This window comes from Pristiophorus japonicus, chromosome 1 (genome assembly GCF_044704955.1).
Source record: "Pristiophorus japonicus isolate sPriJap1 chromosome 1, sPriJap1.hap1, whole genome shotgun sequence".
NCBI classification, from domain to species: domain Eukaryota; kingdom Metazoa; phylum Chordata; class Chondrichthyes; family Pristiophoridae; genus Pristiophorus; species Pristiophorus japonicus.
The window spans coordinates 93,071,879-93,098,665 of NC_091977.1; the positions used below are offsets into that span (position 1 = coordinate 93,071,879).

General features: G+C 43.8%; 1 protein-coding gene across 2 annotated transcripts in view; it reads left to right on the forward strand.

Moving 5' to 3' along the window:
- The window catches only part of LOC139228082 (tyrosine-protein kinase transmembrane receptor ROR2-like), a 304,606-nt gene that overhangs the window by 249,651 nt on the left and 28,168 nt on the right, over positions 1–26,787 (forward strand). For both annotated transcript variants that reach the window (XM_070859350.1, XM_070859290.1), the window contains one exon: positions 11,046–11,173. In XM_070859350.1, the coding sequence (XP_070715451.1) occupies positions 11,046–11,173 (128 nt within the window). The remainder of the gene's footprint in view (positions 1–11,045; positions 11,174–26,787) is intronic.

Here is a 26,787-nt window from a genome sequence, read left to right on the forward strand (position 1 = left end):
CTCCCCTCGCTGTCAGAGACACTGACAGACACAGAGAGTGAGAGACACACACAGACAGACAGACAGAGAGATAGAGACACTGACAGAGACACATTGGGATTGGGGGGGGGGGGGGGGGGGGGGGCATCCCAGCAAGCTGTTGGAGGGCTCCCGGTGCTGCAGTCGGTAAGTAGAAAATGTTTTATTTATTGATTTAAAAAAAAAATATTTCTTATTAATTTTTTTTGATTGATTTCTTGGTTGATTTATTGATGTTTTTTATCATTTATTATTGATGATGGCTCTTTTATTTGTAAAAACTGAAGTGTTTAATGTTTGTAAACTTCCCTTTAAACCCCACCCCTCCCCCCCCCGCCCCCCATTCCCTACGCCTGATTTTGTAAACCTACGCCTGATTTTTCTAAAGTGTAGACAAGGTTTTTTCGAGCATACAAAAATCTTCACTTACTCCATTCTAAGTTAGTTTGGAGTAAGTTTTCACTGCCGAAACTTTGAAAACAGGCGTAAGTGGCCGGACACGCCCCCTTTTGAAAAAAAATTCTGTTCCAAAGTGAAACTGTTCTAACTGACTAGAACTGGAGCAAACTAAATGCCGAGAATTCCGATTTCTAAGATACTCCGTTTCTACACCAGTTGCTCCAAAAAATCAGGAGCAACTGAGGCCGAAACTTGGGCCCATAATGTTGGAAAGTGTGAGGTCATGCACTTTGGTAGAAAAAATCCAAGAAACACATTATTATTTTAAATGGAGAAAAAATTGCAAAGTGCTGCAGTACAATGGGACCTGGGGGTACTTGTGTATGAAACACAAAAGATTAGTATGCAGGTACAGCAAGTAATCAGGAAAGCCAATGGAATCTTGGCCTTTATTGCAAAGGGGATGGAATATAAAAGCAGGGAAGTCTTGCTACAGTTATACAGGGTATTGGTGAGGCCACACCTGGAATACTGTGTACAGTTTTGATTTCCATATTTACGAAAGGATATACTTGCTTTGGAGGCAGTTCAGAGAAGGTTCACTAGGTTGATTCCGGAGATGAGGGGGTTGACATAAGGAAAGGTTGAGGAGATTGGGCCTCTACTCATTGGAATTCAGAAAAATGAGAGGTGATCTTATTGAAATGTATAAGATTATGAGGGAGCTTGACAAGGTGGATGCAGAGAGGATGGTTCCACTGATAGGGGAGACTAGAACTAGAGGGCATGATCTTAGAATAAGGGGCCGCCCATTTAAAACTGAGATGAGGAGAAATTTCTTCTCTCAGATGGTTGTTAATCTGTGGAATTCGCTGCCTCAGAGAGCTGTGGAAGCTGAGACATTGAATAAATTTAAAACAGAAATAGACAGTTTCTTAAATGATAAAGGGATATAGGGTTACAGAGAGCGGGCGGGGAAGTGGACCTGAGTCCATGATCGGATCAGCCATGATCGTATTAAATGGCGGAGCAGGCTCGAGGGGCCATATGGCTTACTCCTGCTCCTAATTCTTATGTTCATTTCCGCATTATTTTGCTTTTGTATTGGCCATCTTCTGAAGCTTGGCCCTGCAAGGTTCTCATCTGATTTCTACAGCAGAACTAGTATGTGACCTTGCCCTGCCCCTCTCCCTCTCCCTCTCCCTCCCCCCCCCACCTCGACAAGGTGGCACCAATAGTGTCCCTTTCACCTGGCATGGCTGCTGCCCACTAGTGCCAGTGCATACCATTGAGAGGATCCATGTTTGACCCTTGCCTATTAAGTTACATAGGATGCTGGTCTATGAGCTGGTGCCTACGACAGTGGTAGTGATTGACACAGTGGGCTAGACGTTCCACTTTTTTTGCATCAATACCACCCACTTAACGTCCATTTTAATGCCGAGATGAGGCATAACGCCCAGATATCGCCCATTTAGGCACAAAATGGAAACTAATGCCCACTTATCGGCCAGCGTTACTTTTAGCATGTAATTAATGTCGAGAAATAATAATACAGCCCGCCCACTTTTTTTGGCGTAACGATCAGAATGGCCGAAACTAACGCCCATAATATCGGCGAGCGTTACTTTCGGCACCTCGCTCACATATTGCCGAAAATATCGCTTGCCGAAAAACCTGCTGAGAAAATGTTGCTCTCACCTGAACTAAACCCAGCGGTATGAACGCCATTTTGTAAATCGGAGGTCGGTTCATATAAAAAGCTGCTTCAACTTCTGGGGAGTTTTGATGTACTCTGGAGGTCTTTTAAGATGATTTGATCATCTGAACAAACATCTTATCATACTGTGGACGATTTGAAGTTATTTTAGGTGTCTTAGTGGGTAAATTTATTGTTTGTGAACAATAGGTATAATACTGAGAGTTATTTTAATGGGGCCTGTAATTTCTCAGCTTGTCTTGATGAGCATGCACATGCTACAGACTCGAGATGGAAGAAGGTATATTCAACAGCATTATGTGCCCAATCAAAGACATGTCAGACTGCTGAGGAGGATGATACCTTACACCCCACACACTTACAGGGAGAAGCGATCTTACCTGAACTTGTCCAATTACACATGCCTTAGGAGACTGTGCTTCTGCAAAGAAGTTATCAGTGAGATATGCCAGCTCATCAGGGGAGATGTGCAGCCTGTCAGCACCATCAGGACCACACTGTCCATTGAGGTCAAGGTCACTGTGGCACTTGCCTTCTACGCTCAGGTTCGTTTCAGGCCTCAGCTGATGACATTTGCGCTATATCTCAGCATGCCACACATTGCTGCATTAGACAGGTCACTGAAGCCCTTTACGCTCGCATGATGGACTTTATCAGCTTCCCTATGACCAGGAAGGCACAGACTGAGAGGTGCTCTAGGATTCTCCGGAATTGCAAACTTCCCCAAGGTGCAGAGAGCAATAGACTGTATGCACATCGCCATGCGGGCACCTTTTCAGGATGCGGAGGTTTATTGGAACCAAAAGGGATTCCACTCCCTGAATTTGCAACTCGTTGTCAACCACCAGCAAATTATAATGGCAGTAAATGCAAAATTTCCGGGCGGCATCCATGATGCTCACATCCTGCGTGAGAGCGCTGTATCTGACATGTTTACCAGTCAGCCACAAGGTCAATGTTGGATTCTTGGTGACAAAGGATATGGCCTTGCCACCTGGCTAATGACCCCCCCCTGCGTGATACCCATACCGAGGTCGAGAAGCGATACAACGAGAGCCACAGAGCCACTCGCAATATTGTCGAGAATACCATTAAAGTGCTTAAGCAGTGCTTTAGATGCCTGGATAATGCAGGAAGCGAGTTACAGTACCACCCTGAGCAGGTAGCTCAATTCGTGGTGGTGTGCTGCATGCTGCACAACTTGGTTAACGGGAGGGGACAAGAATTGCCAGAAGGGACTACTAGTCCATCTCAAGAGAGAGAGGAAGAGGAGGTGGATGCTGACCTCGGGCCAGACAATCAGGCTGATGATGAAATCATGCCCCCACCCCCCTCTAGTCCGCAGGAAAGGGCCCGTGGTGGCTACATAGCTGCAAGCCTCTTACGTCAGCAGCTCATAAATGAGCCCTTTGCTTGAAATAACATTGGTCGTATTTACAAAGCTGCAATACTGCTGTGTCTACAGCTCATACATGAATGCTGTGCATTACCTTGGTGACAGTTAAATTTTAAGTTAATTCAAGTTAAGTTTAATTATCCCCTTTCATGTTAAAGAATCACCAGTGTGTAACGGTGTAGCTATCTGAGACAATGCGCAACAAGGTTATGTTAAATAAAAAACATTTAACGAGAATATTTCTATGAAATCATAATTATAACTGTAAAAAATCACCCCACCCCACAACAAATTTATAACATTTACATCATTCATTCAATGTTTAACATTTCCAACAACAGTTCATAAATATAGAACACAAATGCAAAAAAAAAAAGGTGCCCATCCGCCCCCCCCCCCCCCCGCCCAAACCTCCCAACAAAATAGCAGCAACAACATTAAAATACTGTGACCAATACAACACCTGCGGCCATGCACCTCACTTTCCTTTCTCCCCCCTCCTCCACTTCTCCTACCCACCTCTACCCCTTCCCCTTCCACTCCTGACTCCAAGCTGCCTGGCCGAGGAGCTCCTTAGACGTTGCTTCAGTGGGGGGATGACGGCAGAACCGCTACTTAGACGGATACAGGAGAGGACAGTCCCAAGGTGGTAACGTGTTCCGAGCCAGAAGCAAAATCTTCCTCCTGGCTCTCATATGTCATTGGCAATGAGGGTGCAGCACCTTGGGGTCCAGTGCCACGCTCCAGGACCACTGGGTGACCTCTGCACCTCCAGGGCCTCTGCCATCCACAGCACATACTCGCTCATATGCTGGCCATCTGTTGGGATATGCCCCCCTGTAGGATCTGCTGACCTATGTCAACATTCTTCCTGGACAAGTGTACCATGTCTCCGCTCAGATCTGCCGCTCGTGGAGCAGACCTGCTGTGTCGAACCAACCTCCGTGTGGTCGGCGCTGTCCTGGAGACACTTCGGGTGCTCTGTAGCAAGCTGCTTGGGCCCGGTACCTCCAGGGTGGAGGAGGGAATGGCCGCAGGAGCACTAGATGTTATGGGTGTCGACTGCATTATGGAGCTTGGCGATTCAGGCTCCTCAAAGTCCGCACTCTCTTCCATGGAGAAGGCACCCAGCAGCTCCACAGGTGAGAATCGGGGCTCCTCAGCACCAAATGCACGATCGTCCGGCGACTCCGGCCCCCCACCCCCAGCTTCTCTGCTCGGTGATGTTGCATGGGGCCGGGCTGCTGGCTGAGCTACAAAACATAAATGAGGTTATTAGAGGAGAAGTGGGTGCTAGGGTCACAAGGTGATTCCAACGCTACACACAGCATATGCACGGCAAAAGGACCACTGCTATAAAAATCATCACAGACATCACATTTCATGACCATTACCAAACTCTGCATTGCAATGATTCTCATGAGGCCATTATTATTTAGAGAACACTTTTATCAATCATCTATCATATATTGTTCAGATATAAATGGGTGTGGCATCTATTGACTTTACATCACACAATGGTGTATACATTACTCACTTGGCATCACATCAGGTTCTGCAGCTGCATGCGTGGCCGACCGGAGGTGGCTCCCCACTAGTGCCAGCACCTGCTCCTCGATATCGGTGAGCTCGATGATGACTGGTGACCCGCTACCCATTCACCTCTGCTCGGCCCTATTCTTCGAAAGCTTCTTCTGTAAAAGGTAACACCAGCACGACATGGCATGAGATCATTGCATGAGATCATTGCTAGGTACTGTCACAGAGACTGATACAACACATTACCGACAGATGTAATCATGATTATTATGATAATTATCATTCTTTACCTAAAGACGTACACCGTAAACACAGACTTTGAGTAAAACATTCCCGGTATAAGTGCGAGACATTACATCTGATTTTAATCAATCATTACACATACAAATCAAATTATATAAATATATAAGTACACGTAAATAAATGTAATATTTACTCTGGCGGATCCGACAAGGTCGTTCCAGCGCTTGCGGCACTTGTTGCCCTCACGAACCTCGTTGGTCGCCGCCAAGACCGCCTTGGCTATGTGGGCCCATATCCTCTGGTAGACCTTTGGGAAGGGCTTCCCATGCCCACCCTGGGTCAATTGACCCCAGCGTGACTCCACTTCCTGCAGGAGGGAGGTATTTGCCCCGTCGGTGAATCTCCTCGCTCGTTTGCATCCTCCCAATTGTTCCTCTCCCACCTCACTGCTTTCGCCAGCATCTTCCGTCTCTAGAGTGTGTTGTGTCGCCTCCTCCATCCCTTCCATGTTAAATATTATCTTGTTGACAGAAGCTCGGTGGCAACAACATTCTTTGTGCTCAGCAGTCTTGTTGCTGCTGGTACATCTCCCTCCTGCCTCCCAAAACAGACGAACAAGCAAACAACACACCCACACACGCCTTCAGTTCCTCTCTGCTCCCTCTCTCTCTCCTGTTCTGCACATGTACTGATGACTCCTGACTTCCTGAAACGCAGGAAACGATCGTTGCAATGTCATTGCTATGGACGCTGACACTTTATGGCAGAAGATCAAAAAGAAAACACAAATGGCCATTTTATAACATGGAAAGTTGAGGTTTTGAAAATGGGCGATATTCCGCTGATCTCAAAACCCATATTTACCACCAACGCTGGAAATAATGCCTATTTTTGGGCAATCTGCACAAAAGTCGAGAGTCTAACCCAGTGCCTACTTCCTCTGTCTCCTCCACCTATGAGGGGGCGGGGGTAGATCGCGGTGGCTCTTCCTTCCTTTCCAGTTGAGGTAGATTTTGCTTCTGGGAGCCTGCAATGATAAAGATGAAAGGTTAAGCTGCAGCACATGTGGCCACTATAGGAGGATGTATGTGATGAGACCATATGGAGCTTGTAAGTGAGGATAGGTTTGAAGGCATTAGATTGGCTTCCGGTTAAGCAATGCCTCGATTTCAAAATTCTCATCCTTATTTTCAAATCCCTCCATGGCCTTGCCCCTCCATGTTCTGTAATCTCCTCCAGCTCCACAACTCCGCCCCCCTCCCCCCCCCCCCCCCGCCCAAGATGTCTGCGCCTCTCTAATTCTGCCCTCTTGAGCATCCCGCTTATAATCGCTCAACCATTGGTGGCCATGCCTTCTGTTGCCTAGGTCCCAAGCTCTGGAACTCGCTGCCTAAACCTCTCCGCCTCTCTACCTCTCTTTCCTCCTTCAAGACACTCCTTAAAACATGCCTCTTTGACAAGCTTTGCGCTAATTTCTACTTATGCAGCTCGGTGTCACATTTTTTATCTCATAATACTCGCGTCTTGGGACTTTTCACTACGTTAAAGACGCTATATAAATACAAGTTTTTGTTGCCTTACATGATTGTAGCTGTGTCTGAGGTGTGAGTAGTGCCTGTGAAGGATGCAGTAGTGTGGGTGGTATGAATCTCAGTGTATACTTAGAAGGTACAGTGTGTTGAGGTTGTGGTGGTGCAGTTACTGAGAAGTATGTTTGGATCTTACCATGACCACTCGTGTCACATCATTACATTTTTTGTGACACTGGAGTCATGTCCTGGGGGCGTGCTCCTGGCTGTGACCACCTTGGAAAACTCCTCCCACATCTGCCACATTAGTTGCTTCTGTGATCTCCTTCCTCTCTGTGGATACAGGACATCCCTCCTCCACTGTATTTCCTCCACCAGGACCCTTCAGAATCATCCTGTGAAATGCTGTTGTCGTGCTCCATCAGTTTCACTGACAGCTAGCGCACCCCACACCTTCAGTGAATGTTCATGCATGGAGGCTATAAATACTGCTCCAGGAAAATTGCTACTAATCAGTGCTTGAGTGCTCAACCTGCAGGTCTCTGTTTTAGCATTTCCAGGCATGTTTAAATGATGGTAATTATTAATTATCCCCAATTATCAATTAGCCCCAAGATTGCGGGCTAAATCCAGACTTTTAAACGGGCTTTTTTTATTAGTACACCACCCACTTAGCACCTGTTTTCACCCTTTCCCCCAAATAACCCACTATATCTTCAATAGAAAGAAGTCACTATTGATTATGCAGAGAGATAGTCTTGCCCCCATAATACTAGTCTCTTACTTTTGCCCTCATTTTCCAAGAAGAGAAAATAATAAAACTGCCGAGAATTGCTGGCACAAGCATATGTATGGGAGATCACGATCTCCTGTGCAAGATCCTAGCCAGATATATCAAAATTGGGTACTGTACCCATTGAAACAAGCTGACAACTTAGAATGTTGTGTAAACTCCCATGAGGGATCTCTGGCTCATAAGTTGCATTTTAATGTCATAAGTTTTTAATAATATTGAGAATGTATGGGCTCTCATAACTATTGATCCTGTGGCAGTTTTAGTTATTTTTACAGAAATTATTCATAAAGTTAATTGTAGTAGTTACAATAATCTGATGTATGCTTGTGTAGCTAATAGTAATACAAAGCATCTCTTGTAGATGGGAATGTAGGCCATATATGCTGAAGTACTCGTGAGCATTACCAATTGTTAAACTGATATATAGAACCTTCTAATCAATAACCTTATGCTGGCTCCTGTTCACTGGCAATATAAATAGCTGAGGCTAGATATAATCAGTAATATAACTTTAAACAAAAATGTATGTTACCTTCCAGTTACAGTGCATGCATAGCCTGTGATTGACTTCAACATATTTTCCAGTTGTAATTGTTAACAAATACTACACAAGAGACCAATGGAGTCTTTTATTTATTTTGAAGACCTTTTTTTAAAAAAAAGTGGGCTGCATGCTTGCCCAACTTCTGCCTGAATACTGGAGATGACTCCTGATTCAGTACAGTACAAAGGAATCAGCTAATTAAATTTGTCATTTAACTTTTCTAAATAATTGATTTCATGATTTGACTGCACCACTTTTATCTTAGACTAGTAGAAACCCATTTTATTGAACAATTATAAAAAAAAGTACATCCCAATGATGGTGCCATAGTTATAATAGAACAATCAATTTAACGTACACTGGAACCTCATTGTATCTCCCCCTCTCATACCTTGTTTTTCTTCTTGCTGGCATGTTGTATCCATCCCATAGATAATTCATCTCTTCCTCTGGTGTTGCACTTTTTCATGTTAATACAACGGAACGTGAAACGGTTCGGAGATTCAGTTTAAAAATAAAGCTGATGAGTCATCTTTACTCTTGAACTTGAAAAGATGTGGTAGAAATATAGAAAATTACATTTTGTAGCAAATGTAAAATGCTAGAATGCCTCTGCACTAAAGAATATTTCTGGTGTCAATCTTGCTGTTTGTTTATAAATTAAGGAGTATCTTGGGATTATAATTAAATCTTTGTTATGTTGAACTGTAGAATGTAGGACCAAAGCTGGCAAAAATCTAAATCTTGTGTATTCACAGAATCCTTTTCTTTTTTTCTTTCTCTTTATCTTCTTGACAGTTACAAGATGTGTTCAGTTGGAGTTTGGTACCATTTCCTAGTACTTTGAAGTTTGTGAATGTAGAGCTCCCCACATTGCACACTGACGTATATCCATATGTTGCTAGCCAATAATAGCTGCTCTGCCAAGGATAGTTGAGCTCATAAAGAAAATGGAAAGCAAGTGATTACATTGGTTTTCTATTTTTGTCAGATGACTACATTGCAGTTCAGAGTATATAGTGAATTTTATTAATTGAAATCTTGTGGCCAACATGACAGAGCTGCTTTCTTAGAGAAATTAATTATTTCAAATATTCCTTCCTATAAATTATTTATATTTTTAGGCCTTATTTCACTGTTTCCATGAAATGTGAGATTTATTCATGTTCATATAATTGTGTCTTGTATTATAGAAACATATGGGTAAATTCACTGATCTCATGCTCCCAATGGGGTACCGAGCTCAAAGGAATTGTGAGTTAGCGAATCAGTGCCACAGTATTATAGCCCAGTCTCTCAATCAAGCTTTTGTCCAGCTTATCTCTGGAAGTGTGGGATAGCTAAATTTATTTCATAATACTCGCAAACTGTTTAGATGGATGTGTGGAATACCCATAGTATTATAATATTGTCTCTGGCTGGGAGGCCCTTAGCAAAACTAGATTTGTATTGTAGGGCTGTCACAAAGGCTTTGAGATTATTATAATAAATTGCATTAAATCCAGAACTACAGCAACCACTTGCTCAGAACTCTTGGCTACTCTTGTATCCTTAAACCAATAATATACACAATAAAAAGAGAAAATGCTGGAAATAGAATCAGAAGAGATTGTGGGATGAGGGAGAAGTGGGATGTGTGAAGGAGAATTCGATATAAGGATACCATCAGCTTTGATAGTTTCATCCCCGCCGCTGGCCACGGCCTCAGCAATGGGAGTTCCAATAATGGCCTGTACCATCTCCTCCTTGGGGGTTAGGACACGAAGGCAAGCCTGTCCCCTCTCTGGTTAGCTCCAGCTGCCTCCAGTTTTTCATCACCTTGTCCTGCGAGAGGGAAGTGTGTTAGGGCATGTGCAATCTGTTTTGGGTGTTGTGGTTGTCATGAATGAATAGTTGGCAGTGTGTGCAAGCTGTGAGATGTGGATGTGAGACTTGCATCAGTGCTAAGTGTGTCAGGGTGAGATGAAGCTATGAATGTTAGGTATAAGTCCTGATTGATTGTGATTGTTGGGAGCTGAGTGATGGGGATGTGGCTGAGGCTCATAGTGGAGTTGATAGGATATGGCATTTGAAGATGTATTCACTGACCTTCATCACACGTGTGAGGTCATTGAACTTCTTGTGGTACTATATCCAGTTCCTCGGGGCTTGACTCTTGGCATTGATCGCCAAGGCTAACTGCTCCCACTGCTTTCTGAGCATTTGTCTGGAGGGCCTCTTGGCCTCCTGCAGATACAGGACAACTCTCCTACTTTTCACCTCCTCCACCAAGACCTCCAACGGAGCATTTGAACACTTTGGAGCCTGCTCTCTCCTCTATGTTGTGACATTCCTCACTATTTCCCAGGTCAGGTTCACTTCCTGCATGACTCCCAGCACCTGCTCCAGCCACAATGCACCTCCCCTTTAAGTGTTGCAGGCTAGCTTTAAGCAGTGAAGGCTAGCCTTAAGTAGTGTAGGCAAGCAATGATATTGGCCCCCTGCTGATACATCAAGCATGGCCGGATGCTGAAATCATGTTAATGAGCAGGCAGCACGAAGTTGGTATGCTGCCTGCATTTCAATCAATGCACCCGAGATATGGCTCTTACGGTTAAGGGGATCAAGGGGTATGAAGAGAAGGCAGGAAAGGGATATTGAAGGAATGATCGGCCATGATCTTATTGAATGGCGGTGCAGGCTCGAAGGGCTGAATAGCCTACTCCTGCACCTATTTTCTATGTTTCTATGACACAGGTTAATCGCGCATCGTGATCCCTGTGCCCGTTTTCGGGGGCTATCCAATTTAGCCCCCCTCATGCCTTTGACATCCCAAGCACAGTAAGTAGGAACTGTAACAAAATGTACTTATGTTTTTGCAGTGATGAAAACAATGAAAGTGGATTCTGTGAGCCATACAGTGGAAGCGTATGTGCTGGATTCATTGGAAACCAAAGCATTTATGTGGATTCCCTCCAGATGCAGCGAGAAATTGAAAATCGAATTACTGGTAGGCATTATATACCTCTGTAGCAGAGCAATAACCATTTATGCTTCTGCCCACTGAAGAGGAAACACTGGCCCAGAATTGACAATCAACAGGGAAGCGAAGGCATTCGCTGCTGGCCCCGAAGTACGCTCCACATGAGGATCTCGCAATCCCTGTGTTGCGAACTTGGGTTTTCCAATCTACAATTCAATTCAAACTTATTGTGGATCCCCTTGTTCGAACTGTTGTGATGTCAACAGGCTGTATAATCAACCAATGAAAAGACAGAATTCTCACAGATTGCGAACAAGGAAGTGAATAAAATTCTTAAAATTCTAACTTTTAAAAATAGAGAGAGCAAAAGGAAGATTGGGGAAAAGGCAAACCTGAAATAAAAATGGACAAACATAAAAATAAATGCAATTTTTTTTTTTAAGTTTCTTAAAAATATTTATATTTATTAAAATGGACAAATTTCACACTGCACAAAAATTTACTTCATTTTCCAGGTCTTTAATATTTGTTTAGCAGTTCGTAGTAAAACCCCAGAATTTAACTTTTAGTGGGGAATTTAAGAATATAAGAACATAAGAAATTGAGCCTGATCTGCATTCAATATCATGGCTGATCATCGAACTCAACTCCACTTTCCCTTGATTCCCCTAGACTCCAAAAATCTATCTATCTCAGTCTTGAATATATTCAGAGACTCAGCATCCACAGCCCTCTGGGGCAGAGAATTCCAAAGATTCACAACCCTCTGAGTGAAGAAATTCCTCCTCATCTCTGTCTTAAATGGCCTTCTCCTTATCCTGAGACTGTGGCCCCTAGTTCTAGACACTCTAATCAGGGGAAACAACCTCTCAGCATCTACCCTGTCAATCCCCTTCAGAATCTTGTATGTTTCAATGAGATAACCTCTCATTCTTCTAAACTCCAGAGAGTATCGGCCCATTCTACACAATCGCTCATCATAAAACAGCTCTCTCATCCCAGGAATCAATCTTGTGATCCTTCGTCACACCACCTCCACGGCAAGTATATCCTTCCTTAGATAAGGAGACCAAAACTGTGCACAGTACTCCAGGTGTGGTCTCACCAAGGCCCTGTACAATTGCAGCAAGACTTCCTTACTCCAACCCCCTTGCAATAAAGGACAACATGCCATTTGCCTTCCTTATTGCTTGCTGTACCTGCATGCTAGCTTTCTGTGTTTCTACACAAGCACATCCAAATCTCTCTGATCACCAACATTTAAAAGTTTCTCACCATTTAAAAAATATTCTGTTTTTCTATTCTTCCTATCAAAGTGAATAACCTTACATTTCCCGACATTATACTCCATCTGCCACCTTACTGCCCACTCACTTAGTCTATCTATATCCCTTTGCAGAAGCTTTGTGTTCTCCTCACAGCTTACTGTCCCACCTAGCTTTGTATCATCAGCAAACTTGGATACATTACACTTGGTCCCTTCATCTAGGTCATTAATATAGATTGTAAATAGCTGAGGCTCCAGCACTAATCCTTGCGGCACCCCCACTAGTTACAGCCTGCCAGCCTGATCATGACCCGTTTATCCCTACTCTCTATCCATTAACCAATCGTCTATCCATGCTGATACATTATTTCCAATCCCATGAGTCCCTATGTTGTGTCATAATCTTTTATGTGGCACCTTATCGAATGCCTTTTGTAAATCCAAATATACTACATTCACTAGTTCCCCTTTATCTACCCTGCTAGTTACATCCTCAAAAAACTCTAATAAATTTGTCAAACACGATTTCCCTTTCATAAAACCATGTTGACTCTGCCTAATCATGTTATGATTTTCTAAGTGCCCTGATACCACTTCCTTAACAATGGATTCCAGCATTTTCCCGACGATTGATATCAGGCTAACTGGCCTGTTGTTCCCTGTTTTCTCTTCATTCCTTTCTTGAATAGCGGTGTTACATTTGCTACTTTCCAATCTGCTGGGACCGTTCTGGAATCTATGGAATTTTGAAAGATCAAAACCAATGCATCCACTATCTCTGCAGCCACCTCTTTTAGAACCCGAGGATGTAGGCCACCAGGTCCAGGGGATTTGTCGGCTTTTAGTCCCATTAGTTTCTCTAGTATATTTTCTCTACTTATATGAATTACATTGTTCCTCACCCTCATTAGACCCTTGATTCCCCATCATTTTAGGTATGCTTGTTGTGTCTTCTACTGTGCAGACGGATACAAAATATTTGTTTAACGTTTCTGCCATTTCCTTATTCCCCATAATAATTTAACAGCATAATTACTGCAGAAGAGCTGAGGTTTTAGTCAGTTTCAATGATTTACGAGATTTCACTGATTGCCGGCTCAGTGTCAGGTATGGCGGGGGGATGGGGGCGGGGCAACGGCAGAGGGCACGGTGCAGCCAATTTTGGAGCTGTCATTGACAGACTGCAACTTCGGGATTTCCACATCCACCTGCGAAGATGCGCTCAGTTTCAAAGGTGGAATAATGGCGAACGCTGCCAGTTCGCTCTCATCCTGACCACTACCTTTTTTATTATATATGAGGTTGCAAGTCAACCCCTTCATTGCTCTCATTTAAATGCAACTTGAAATATTGGCCGAAAAATTGCAGTCGGCAGCGTAGCTACGGATTGCGGCACTGACCTCCAAAAAGAATATGAATTTACCTTGTGCGCGGCCCAGAACATTAATTTCCTCTTTGGCGCTGCAGAGTTGTGCGCAGCACATTGCAACAACCCACCGACACCTGGGAATCCCTGGCCAAAGACCGCCCTAAGTGGAGGAAGAACATCCGGGAGGGCGCTAAGCACCTCAAGTCTCGTCGCCGAGAGCATGCAGAAAACAAGCGCAGGCAGCGGAAGGAGCATGTGGCAAACCAGATTCCCCACCCATCCTTTCCTTCAACGACTGTCCCACCTGTGACAGAGACTCTAATTCCCATATTAGACTGTACAGTCACCTGAGAACTCACTTTTAGAGTGGAAGCAAGTCTTCCTCGATTTCGAGGGACTGCCTACGATTACATCATGAAGGCCAGGAGCACAGCATACTGCCTGTGTGAAAGCCCATCTTCACCCTTGCCTCAGCTCATCTGCTGCTGAAACTCACATCCATGCCTTTGTTACCTCTAGATTTGACTACTCCTAGCTAGCCTCCCACATTCTACTCTACGTAAACTTGAGGTCATCCAAAACTCGGCGGCCCATGTCCTAACTCGCAGCAAGTCCCGTTCACTCATCACCCCTTTGCTCGCTGACCGACATTGGCTCCCGGTTAAGCAACAGCTCTATTTCAGATTTCTCATCCTTGGTTTCAAATCTCTCCAGGGCCTTGTTCCTCCCTATCTCTGTAATGCTCACAACCCCCTGAGAAATCCGTGCTCCTCTAATTCTGTCCTCTTGAGTATACCTGAATATAATCATTCAACCATTGATGGCTGAGCCTCCTGTTGCCTTGGCCCTAAGCTCTGGAATTTCCTGCCAAACCTTTCCACCTCTCTACCTTTCCTCCTTTAAGATGCTCCTTAAAACCTACCTCTTTGACCAAACTTTTGGTCATCTGCCCTAATTTCTCCTTCTATGGCTCAGTGTCAAACTATTTGTCTTATAATACTCCTGTGATGCGCTTTGGGACGTTTTACTACGTTAAAGCGCTATATAAATACAAGTTGTTGTTGGCAAACACGCCCACAAAATCTATCAAAACTAAGCCATGCACACAGAAATTTCTTTCAGTCTCTTCCATTGAAATTACATTTAATAACTTTTAATTAAACTGGTACTTGGACTTATTTTATTTTTCAGCATGTTGTTAAAATTATATAACAAAATACCAATAATAATTTGGCATCTGCTTTCCACTTGAAGGTTAAAAAAGATAATTTGAGGTCAATGGAAAGATTTTTATTTTTTAACCGTTTACTAAAATGAAATAAATCATTTAGCTGTTCGACCTTCTATTAGCTGGTTGGTGCTGCCAATTCCACTGAATTTTAGTTTGTGCTCATGGTCCTGCCAGGCAGGCTCCATTCTATCACAAGCTCTCCTTTGCAAGAGATTTGAACCAGACCAGATTCTCCAGGAATACAGGAATGCGCAAATCCTGAACTTGCAATACATTCATAGGCAGTATTATGGCATACTCAGAGTACGCCATCAAACCCACCACAAAATCTGCCTCTTTTTAAAATTTAAAAAGTATATTTATATCATTGTGCGTGCCATACAACTGATTTTCTACATGTTCAAATAAAGAGTCAGCATTTTTCAGTGGCACTTCGGTTTAGTTCTTGAATTGCAGTCATTGCTTGTGGTAACTACTGTGCTTTCTCTTTTTATTTTGTAAGTGCTGTTTAATGATGTTGGATTGTTCTCTTGGATTATATATTTTAAAACAAAGATAAAATGCCAGATTTTTAAATAAATGTTCCTTTCAATTTTTGATGCTTTGTCGACAAGAGCAGCAGAATTTAAAAGCTCATCAAAGAACACAAGCAGAATTGCCCAAGTTTACAGTTTACCTGCTTGTATACCACTTGCTGTCATACATGCTATCTCCTTGTGATATTCTGTGGGGGAGAAATTGGCTTCCTTTGCACCTCCCATTAATGCCTCTGTGGGGCGATAACAGGACACTAAGGACTTACCGACCGGGCACAGCGAAATCACCGACGCTCACGAACTTCCATGGTTGGTTAGCGCTGGCGCTAAAACTTATCGCCTCAATCGCGATGTCATCTGCAGCGCCGTCATCGCCCCGATGTAAAATTTGCTTCCGCCCCCTGCAGCAGCGCCGGGCGGCAACGGCAGCTACAGGAGGCGTTGTCATCTCTGCTGGCTGCTTGGAGAGCACTAATTAAAGGCAGTATTGATCAGGTAGGCCAAAATGTAATAATGTCCCCAGTGTGTTATATTTAGATTTTTTTTCCAGCCCGCGATTGATCAGCCCTGCACTCTGAGTGCTATGCGTGTATCACAGATGCCATCGACGACCATTCCCAGCTTTAGCCTTCGATGACCGCAGCATTGGCCCTTTTAAGGGTCTCACTCCCTTTAGCGCTCTAAGAGAAGTGGTAGCACTTGATTAGCGCTCCACTGCCCTCTTGGAGCACTAAACCGGCAGTTCGCATTTAAATCAATTGTGTAGTGCCCGGTGATACTTTTGCGCTCCCCCAAAAGTTATCAACCCAAAAAGGGTGCTACGCAATTTCTAGCACTGTGTGTCTTGATTTAAACATAAGAACATAAGAAATTGGAACAGGAGTAGGCCATTTTGCCCCTCGAGCCTGTTCCGCCATTCAATAAGTTCATGGCTGATCTGATCTTGGCCTCAACTCCACTTTCCTGCCCGCTCCTCATAACCCTTGACTCCCCTTTCGTTCAAAAATCTTTCTATCTCTACCTTAAAATATTCAATAACCCAGCCTCGACAGCTCTCTGGGGTAGAAAAGTCCAAAGATTCACAACCCTCTGAGAAGAAATTCTTCCTCATCTCTGTTTTAAATGTGCGACCCCTTATTCTGAAACTATACCTCCTAGTTCTAGATTCCCCCACTAGGGGAAACATCTTCTCTGTATCTACCCTGTCCAGCCCCCTCAGAATCTTATACGTTTCAATAAGATCCCCTCTGTCATGTATGTAGACCATGTATACTAACTGTATAGTCACATAAGGTGTGCCACTAGAGGGCACTGTGGTGGGAGACCTGAGGGTCACCTGCATAGGTGTGCAGGGCCCAGTATAAAAGGCCGCCCACCATGCTTGTGCCTCACTCTGGAGTTACAATAAATGGGACTAAGGTCACAACAGCTCAAGTACAATACTACACCTCGTAGAGTCATTCATAAGAGTATTAAAGACATAACAACTGGCGACGAGATTATGAACTTTCACACAAAAATGACTAACATTGGTGCATTACAAAAGTTCTCAGAGGGTGAAGATTGGGAAGCCTTTAGAGAGCGGCTCAACCAATATTTCATAGCAAATGACCTGATAGGCGATCATCCAGCCATGCTGGCAGATAAGCGCAGAGATATCCTGTTGACCAGTTGTGGGCCCACAGTCTACGGCCTCATCAGGGACTTGCTTGCACCAGAGAAAACAACAACCAAGTCATACGAGGAGCTGAAAGTGCTAATTCGGGACCAACTCAAACCGAAGGAGAGCATCCTCACGGACAGGCATTGATTTTATACACACCGCCGCCCCGAGGGCCAGGAAATCGTGAAGTATGCTGCCGACCTCAGGAGGCTGGCAGGAACGTGCGAATTCGGCGCATCCTTCGCCGATGCGTTGCGGGACGTCTTCGTAATTGGAATCGGTCATGAGGGCCTTCTTCACAGGTTACTGTCTGCCGAAACCACCATCACTCTGCACAAGGCAATCAGCATCAACCAGGTGTTCATGACCTCAAGCTGCAGCTCCAAGCAGATGATGACTCACTCTCGGGACTCAAACCCGGCAAGTACTGTAAATAGAATGGCGCCTTTCACAGGCAGAACTGTTGAACGTGAATCTTCCCAGGGCAGAGCGTACAGGCCCCCGAGTCCTTTAATTCAGAGTCTTCCGAGGGGTGAAAACGTAAGTCAAGTAGCACCATGCTGGCATTGCAGAGGTAAGCACAGGGCTCATCAGTGTCGGTTCAGAGACTATGTGTGCAAAGGCTGCAGCACAAAGGGCCACCTCCAGCGAATGTGCAAAAGAGCTATGACTCACCATGTGGAAGAGAAGTCACCAGACTGTGAATCCAGCGTGGGTTACGAGGAGATGGCCAAAGAGGCAGCTCAGTCCCAGGACGAAATGTATAGAGTATATACCTGCACCACAGATTGTCCTCCAATGATAATGGAAGTCGAGATAAATGGCGTTCCAATCTTCATGGAAATGGACAAATGGAGTCAGTCAGTAATGAGCCAGGAAGTCTTTGAGAGGCTATGGAACGATCAAGCTAAACGACCCAAGCTGATCCCAGTTCAGGCAAAGCTGCACAACTACATCAAGGAACTAATATCAGTTGTTGGTAGTGTGGATGTACATGTATCCCATGATGGTATGGTGCGCAATTTAGCATTGTGGATTGTTTAAGGTGATGGACCAACGCTACTTGGAAGAAGATGGATGGGGAAGATTCATTGGAACTGGGAAGACTTCATCCCTCCAGCGATCGATGTCACCCATGCTCAGAGGCAGAGCAAGCCCCCACCTTCGGTTGAACCAGGCACCGGAGAGCAGATCCGCATAGCCCCCGAGGCACAGACCGCTCATCACGCCTGTGTGGCGATGATCCGGCCGAGACGACCCGAACACACCTTCCCAGTTTCAGTGGCAGGACTCCTGGGGAGGAAGATTGGATCTGAGGGCGCCTTCCCAGCTTCAGTGGCAGAATCCCTGGGAAAGAAGATCGCAGCAGTCGACATCATGGACAGGGAAAAGCTGGCGTCCAAACCACGAGGTGCAGCGCTAATGGAGCAACAACACGTGGTTCCACGCAAGGAAGACGATTGGGGTAAAAGTAATAAGGCCATTTTAAAGGAGGCCAGCCACCCGCCATTTTTGAATGAACTGCTTGAAATTGGTAACCAATGTAAAAGTCCAGTTGTAACGAGCAAAATGTTGTTGAGCGATGTCGGGTGCAAATTGCAATTAGCCAATGTAGCAGCCGAACACCTAATGGTCGTATACAAGTCCAGCGGTCTACCCAATGCTGTAGCCTGTGTCCCCGGGACCAGAATGATGTATCATAAAGTGTCCCCACAGCTGACAGAAGTAGACAAGCTGCAGAGTAAACGATCCCCAGAGAGCAGAGGCACCGGTAGCGATACCCTGCCTCAGATCAGTTTAACATTGCAGACACCCAATGACATGAACCGCCACGGACCAGAAACAGTAAACTGCACCTATGCTCAGTCGGCTACCATCGCCCACCACCCAGGTGGAAAAGGCACAGCCCACAAACCCACTCGCCACCACGGCAAAGCCCAAGAGCGAAGGGTCACCCGCAACGGCTCCTCCAAACGGGACTTGGATCAGCAAGGATCCCAAACTAGAGAGTGCGCACAACGGTGCCCTCAAGGAAAGTGTGTCAGCAGTCCCCTGTGAACTGCTAGACAAGACGAGGCAGCTCCACTGTCACTTAGATGAAACGTTCACTCGCTCAGACCACTTCCCAGGGAGCAGCAGCGACACTGTGCAAATGAAAAGGACAGGGAGGTCACAGACACATCAGCTGTCTTTGGGCCTGCTCAACACTAGAAGTAACGGCAAGAACCCTGAGCTCCGGCAACTCGAGCAAAATGAGCTCACCTCGCCCACAGACCCACTAGCATGGGGCACTGCGCCATCACCAGATGACCCAGATCTCATCCGGCCGTGCTGGAACTAGACTGTCCTTGTGTACCTGTACTGATATACCTGTACTGATCATGTAAATGTACCACACAAGAAGAAACGCAACTGTAATCCACCCAACAAATGTACCAAGATGTAAATGTAAAACCCATGTAATGAACTTGAATTCAACTTGCATGTAACGGGCCATTAGCATGATCACTGTGTGGGGGGTGGGAGAGAATGGAGTAGTCATGGACTCACAATTAGAAACCACGGGGACCTCCACTGGCAACAAATCCCACTACCAACCCATCCAAGCTAGAAGCGACCCTCCAATGGTCAACCAGGAAGAGTAAAGCCCAGATCACCGTCCATGTACGAGTCAATTTGCACTAAAGATTTGGGGGGAAGTGATGACATGTATGTAGACCATTTTTACCAACTGTATAGTCACATAAGGTGTGCCACCAGAGGACACTGCTGTGGGAGACCTGAGGGTCACCTACATAGGTGTGCAGGGCCCAGTATAAAAGGCTGCCCACCATGCTTGTGCCTCACTCTGGAGTTACAATAAATGGGACTAAGGTCACAACAGCTCAAGTACAATACTATACCTCGTGGAGTCATTCATAAGAGTATTAAAGACATACCACCCTCTCATTCTTCTAAACTCCAATCAGTATAGGCCCAACCTGCTCATCCTTTCTTCATAAGACAACCCCTTCATCTCGGGAATCAACCTCGTGAACCTTCTCTGAACTGCCTCCAATGCAAGTATATCCCTCCTTAAATAAGGAGACCAAAACTGTATGCAGTACTCCAGGTGTGGTCTCACCAACGCCCAGTACAGTTGTAGCAAGACTTCCTTACTTTTATACTCCATCCCTCTTGCAATAAAGGCCAACATTCCATAGGCCTACTTAATTACTTGTTGTACATACTAATTTTTTGTGTTTCATGTACAAGAACCCCCAGATCTCTTTGTACTGCAGCATTTTGTAGTCTCTCCCCATTGAAATAATAATTAGCTTTTTTATTCTTCCTACCAAATTGGATAACTTCACATTTTTCCACATTATACTCCATCTGCCAAATTTTTGCCCACTCACTTAACCTATCTATAACCCTTTTCAGATTATTTGTGTCCTCTTTCTATCTTTCTGTCTATTTGACTTTCTGTCCACCAGGATTTTGATCAAGAGCTCTATCTTTTTATTTCCCAGCACGGATTGTACATGGCCACCATTTACAGTGGCTGACATATTGATGCTGCCTGTATTTGTAATAAACAGGTTTACGTAGGCTGTTCAAGGAAACTATATGGGTGAAATTCGGCTTTGGTGGCGTAAAACGGGCGATATCGAATCGGCAGCTTGCTTTTCTTTTTTATTGAAGTCAGTGGAAAAGAAAATTGAGCAGTGTGAGAAACGGGCTGCCAATTCGCTACTGACTGTTCTGCATTACCGCCAAGTCAAATTTCATCCCTGTTTTATTTTTCTATTTCAAATGAAATGGTTGTTGCAGTATTTTGACAAGAAAGAGATACCGTTCTATGTACTGCTGGTGCATCACTTTTAAGTATCAAAATTCAGGAGAAATGTCATTGGAATTTATGGACAATAAATAATTGGAAATGGAGAAGTCCTAAAAGTTCTAATTTTAGCTTCGAAATGAATAACGTTATACGGGCCCTGCTCGAGACAGATTTCGTGACCTGTGAGGAGATCTAAACTCAGCTTTTCTTTTGTTTCCTCTTATTCCTCAACTCATTTTATAAAATTCAATTCACTTGCTTTACTTTATTTCCCTTCTTTGTTTGTCTTTCTTTCTCTCTATTTTCTCCGCCAATCTATACGTCTTGGTAAGGCATGTTATTAATAACACTGTGACATCATGACAACTGATGTTGCTGTCATTGCTGACACAGTATTTTACAAAGTTTCAGAACTTTATTTCAGTCATCTTTGAAACAACTGAGGAATCCTCAAATTAATACCAAGGTAGGTTTTCAAGCCATATCTTTATTGAGCCATTTGGCACATCAAGCCACTTCATTCTACAGATGAGATTAACTTTACTTCAAATACTATTTGCATAAATGCTGTTTACTTGACAAATGCAATGTCCTTTGTTTGAAACATACAGTAATGTAGGATTTTCAAGCTCACAAGTAGCATTTGTAAGGAGCCACTATGCCAAGTGTGACTGTAGAGTTGCATATTGATTTTATTATAGAGCCACCATGTGGTAATATGAAGCAATTCCCTGTCCTGCAACTATTTGAGATGCTTGTGACAATTGAATGACAGGAATGACAGCAAAATATATGTGTAATGTATACACCTATGAGTATGCTCACAGGTTTGTAGAGCTGTTGCCTGGCCAAGGTGGCCATTAACAGGTCCAGGCAGAGGGCAGTCGAGGGTGTCGTTCAGCCTCTCTTCCGCGGCTACGTTCACTCTAGGGTGTCCCTGGAGATGGAGCACACTGGTACGCTCGTGGCCTTCCGCGAGAGGTGGGCACTGGAGTGCATCGTCACCCCCGGCAACCAAATTTTAATTTGATTTAAGTTTCAGTTAAAGTTTCATTTGAAAATTTGTGGGTTCTAGTACCCTTGCCAAAAGGGGGCATTTGATTTTAATTTCTACTTAAAATAGTTGTAGAGCTGTTTCATTGTGAGTGGCTTAGCCAGTCATGTGATGTTCACAAGACTCAATAAAACCACAGTCAGTTGGATCTAGGTCATCCATGATGTGGCATGTGGTTGTGAACTTGGTGGATGAACTGGTAATGTGATAGTTTCTTAACAAAGGTTTAACAAACTAGTCTTAATAGCAATATGTTACTATGAATGCTTAAGCAAAGAAACCATGAAGCAAATACATTACAAAATGATGATGAGGATGGGTTTTTCCTTTTATGAGAAGGCATATACAAGTGGAGCACAGCAAGAAGATATACTGGCAGTGTGATTCCCGAATATAAGTGTGGTCATACCATTCTTTTTTGTGAGTACTGAACAGTGTTGAACAGACAAAAAGAGCTTGTGGAAAGCCATTTGGAGTCATTGAAAAGCAATTCAAGATTATTGAGAGTGATTAATGGTTTTTAAGCTATGAAGGCAATATGGATGTGACAAGGAGTTATGTCAGTAATTTGGGAGCTTTTGACAAGAATAAGGAATCGTTTAGATCCTACAGTGAAAGATTGCAAATGTTTTTTTCAAACCAATGACACCAATGATGTCTCAGCGGTTGTGGCAGATTCACAATTAAGCAATCAAGCAGTTCAGGAGAAGATGAAAGCTATTGTGTCAGTCATGATTGATGCAGAGAATTCTTAGTGAATGTGTTAACCCCGAGAAAGGTTACAGATGCTTCATTCTCAGACATACCCAGCTTTTAGAAATTGCGGAGAGCTATAAGTTCATGATGAGAAACCAATAACCTGATGAAACAGTCAGTGAATACATTGTTGCCAGAAGAAAATTATCTCTACACTGAAATTTTGGAGGATTCCTGGATAGGGCCCTTTGAGATAAATTTGTATGTGGATTAATGGATGAATGCATCCAATCAAAATTGTTAGGTATGGATGATCTCTCTCTTGAGAAAGCTTGCAAGATAGCCACGTCCATGGACATGGCAGAGAATACTTTAAGGAATTCCACCCATTACCGGCAGTAGTAGCAGTTCACAGTCTGTAGAAACGCAGAAGCAGGTGAGCCCTAGTCGGAGGGAGAGATATGAAACCAAGAAGAATAAATGTCATAGTAATGGCAACCATACTGCACAACAGTGTCGGTTCAGGTGGGCAAGATGCTACCGGTGCCAACTAAGGGACACATTGCATCCGCATGTAAATCCAAGACAGGCCCAACGATAATCAAAGACTTCACTGGGTGGAAATGGATCAGAACAGTGTAGGTTTTTGTGTCTATGCAGTGAAGGGCAAGTCAGTACATTACTTATGTCAGGATTTCAGAATGTTAGTACTGATTAATAATCGATGGATTAATATGACAATAGATACAGCGGTTGATTGCTCAATAATGAGTCCTGGTGTGTATTACAAGAATTTCAGAGGCATAACACTAAAGGCGAGCTCAGAAAAGCTGAAAACGTATTTAAGGTAAAAACTGCAGATGCTTGGACAAACGGAATGTACAGTACAATACCAGGGGCAACAAGCAAGATTACCTATTATTATAGTGAAATGCGTCAAACGGCTGACACTTATGGACAAAGATTGACTAAAAGTGCTTTGTTTGGATTGGTACAGCATCTATCGTACAGAAATGGTTAAATCTCAGCTAGATACTCTGCTGGAGAAATATGCTAACATGTTTGAGGATTCATACGAGGGCATCAAGGGATACAATGCACATATTCGGATTAGGTCGGATGTCAAACCTATTTTTTGTAGACCAAGGCGGGTACTATATACACTAAAATCGCAGGTTGAGCAAGAGCTTGATAAGTTGGAGAAAAATGAAGTTTTAATGAAGACTGATAGGAGTGACTGGGCCATCCTGTTAGTTGTAGTTCAGAAGGCAGACAAAACGGTATGGCTCTGATGATTATAAAATGACCCTGAATTGAGCAGTTGATGATGAACAGTACCCTTTACCGACATCTCGGGATCTGTACGCAGAACTGGATCGCTCTTACGCCTGTGCTCAACTCAGTGTTGATAAGGATCACCAGCAGTATTTGACAGTCAACACACACACAGGTTATATCATACACTAAGTTGCCCTGTGGTATCAAGTCCTCATCAAAGTTATTTCAAGCTACCATGGATCAGATCTTACAAGGAATAAATCACTGTTTGTGCAATCAAGATGATGTGTTGATAGCTGCCAGCACAGAGAAGGAAAACCTGGAAATCTTTAGGAAGTATTCAGACGGTTCAATGACTATAATATGAAGCTGAAGAGGAGTAAATGTGCATTCGTATAGTGTGAGGTGGTTTCTCTAGGTTTCTCTAGGAACCTTCCTGATGTATTCACCAATTTTGACCAAATACTTGGTCAAAATTGGTGAATACATCAGGAAGGTTCATGTGGATCAAATGTTTCTAGCAAGTAATGCACCTTCGGTACCATGACTAGATGATCATGAGCCTGACTTGGACGATGATCAGAGTGAGTTGGCAGGTCCAAGTACTACAACGGTCCCAACTCAGATGCAGCTGACTGAAGGCGGTTCTGTGGGTATGGGACAATCTCACAGAGTCTCCGTACCTTCCGAGGGGGGAGATGGAGTTGGGGTTCAGTTAAGAAGATCAACGAGGAATTACAAGCCAACTGGACAGGATATTGATACCTTTCTTCCTAAGGTATCCCAGTTAACATAAGGGTTACAAGGAAACTCAAGAGGACACAGGAAGATAGAGGTCAGAAATCCTGAGCTACACGTCCTAAAATCAAATTCCCCAAGACTGTCTCCTGAGTCAAATAAGAATATAGAAAATGGGCATAGCCAGCTAACTGCAAAGAAATGGAGATCGGAGCAGGTGGGCTTCCACCAAGATACTCGGCCTCGCCAGTCAAAATTGTAATCATGAGTAATCTTTTGAAATATTGTATAAATATCTTGCTTCTAAAAAGGGGAAGCAGTGTAATGTATGCACTTGTGAGTATGCTTACAGGTTTGTGGAGCTGCTGTTGTCCTTGGAGATGGAGCACGTGGTATCCACCGGTACGCTCGCGGCCTTCTGTGAGAGGTGGGCGCCAGAGGGACTGGAGTGCATCATCACCCCCGGCAACCAAATTTTAATTTGATTTTATATGTTTTAAAGTTTAATTTGTTTTAATTGCCGGTTTTAGTGTCCCCCTCCCCGTTTATAGGGAGCACTTGTAAAATTTATGATTTTAATGCCCCAAAAAAATCACAAAAAAAAACACAAAAAAAAGGGCTGTTGAAAAGTGTCTGGAGTGTCCCCCAGATTGGGGGGCACTTGATTTAATGTTTATTATGGTTTACTCCAAAAGAGTTGTAGAGCTGTTATTGTCCTTGGAGATGGAGCACGCGGTGTCCACCGGTACACTCGCAGCCTTCCGCGAGAGGTGGGCATCGGAGGGACTGGAGTGCATTGTCACCCCCGGCAACCAAATTTTAATTTGATTTTATATGTTTTAAAGTTTAATTTGTTTTAATTGCCGGTTTTAGTATCCCCCTCCCCTTTTATAGGGAGCACTTGTAAAATTTATGATTTTAATGCCCGAAAAGAATCACAAAAAAAAACACAAAAAAAAAACAAAAATAGGGCTGTTGAAAAGTGTCTGGAGTGTCCCCCGGATTGGGGGGCACTTGATTTAATGTTTATTATGGTTTACTCCAAAAGAGTTGTAGAGCTATTGTTGTCCTTGGAGATGGAGCACACGGTGTCCACCGGTACACTCGCAGCCTTCCGCGAGAGGTGGGCATCGGAGGGACTGGAGTGCATTGTCACCCCCGGCAACCAAATTTTAATTTGATTTTACATGTTTTAAAGTTTAATTTGTTTTCATTGCCGGGTTGTAATGTCCCCCTCCCCTTTTATAGGGGGCACTTGTAAAATTTATGATTTTAAAGCCCCCCCCAAAAAATCCCCAAAAAACCCCCACCAAAAACAAAAAAAAAGGGGGGAAAAAGGACAGTTGGAAAGTGTCTGGAGTGTCCCCCAGATCGGGGGGCACTTGGTTTAATGTTTTATTTTGTTTACTCCAAAAAGAGTTGTAGAGCTGTTGCAATATGAGTGGCTTAGCCAATGTTCACAAGACTCAATAAAACCCCAGTCAGTTGGGTCTAGGTCATCCACGATGAGGCATGCAGTTGTGAGCCTAGTGGATGAACTGATGATGTGTGGCGTGATTGTTAAACCTGTGTTAATAAACCAACTAGTTCTTAATAGAAATGTGTTGCTATGAATGCTTAAGCAAACATCCCATGAAGCAAATCCATTACAGTATGGAATGTATTTACTGGCACAATTTTACAGAATGAAGATCTAAAGTTCTTAATCATGAAGCTGCTGAATTCTTGGGTGTCTGTGTTGTATTTTGCTACAATACATTTCTTTGAAGTGGTATGGGGTGCTGCCTGCCCCACCATGCAATGCTTCATCCTTCAACAAGGATAGACAGATTTCAGTGCCACTCTGCAGCTTGGCAAATGAAGGAGTCTCTGCTGATACTGGTATTATCAGTTCTCATGTATTGGTAGCAAATTAGTAAAATATGGTCCCCATGAGTTTCAATGTGGATTTGAAGGTGGAAACCAAACTGGGTATTCTGGCTGGCA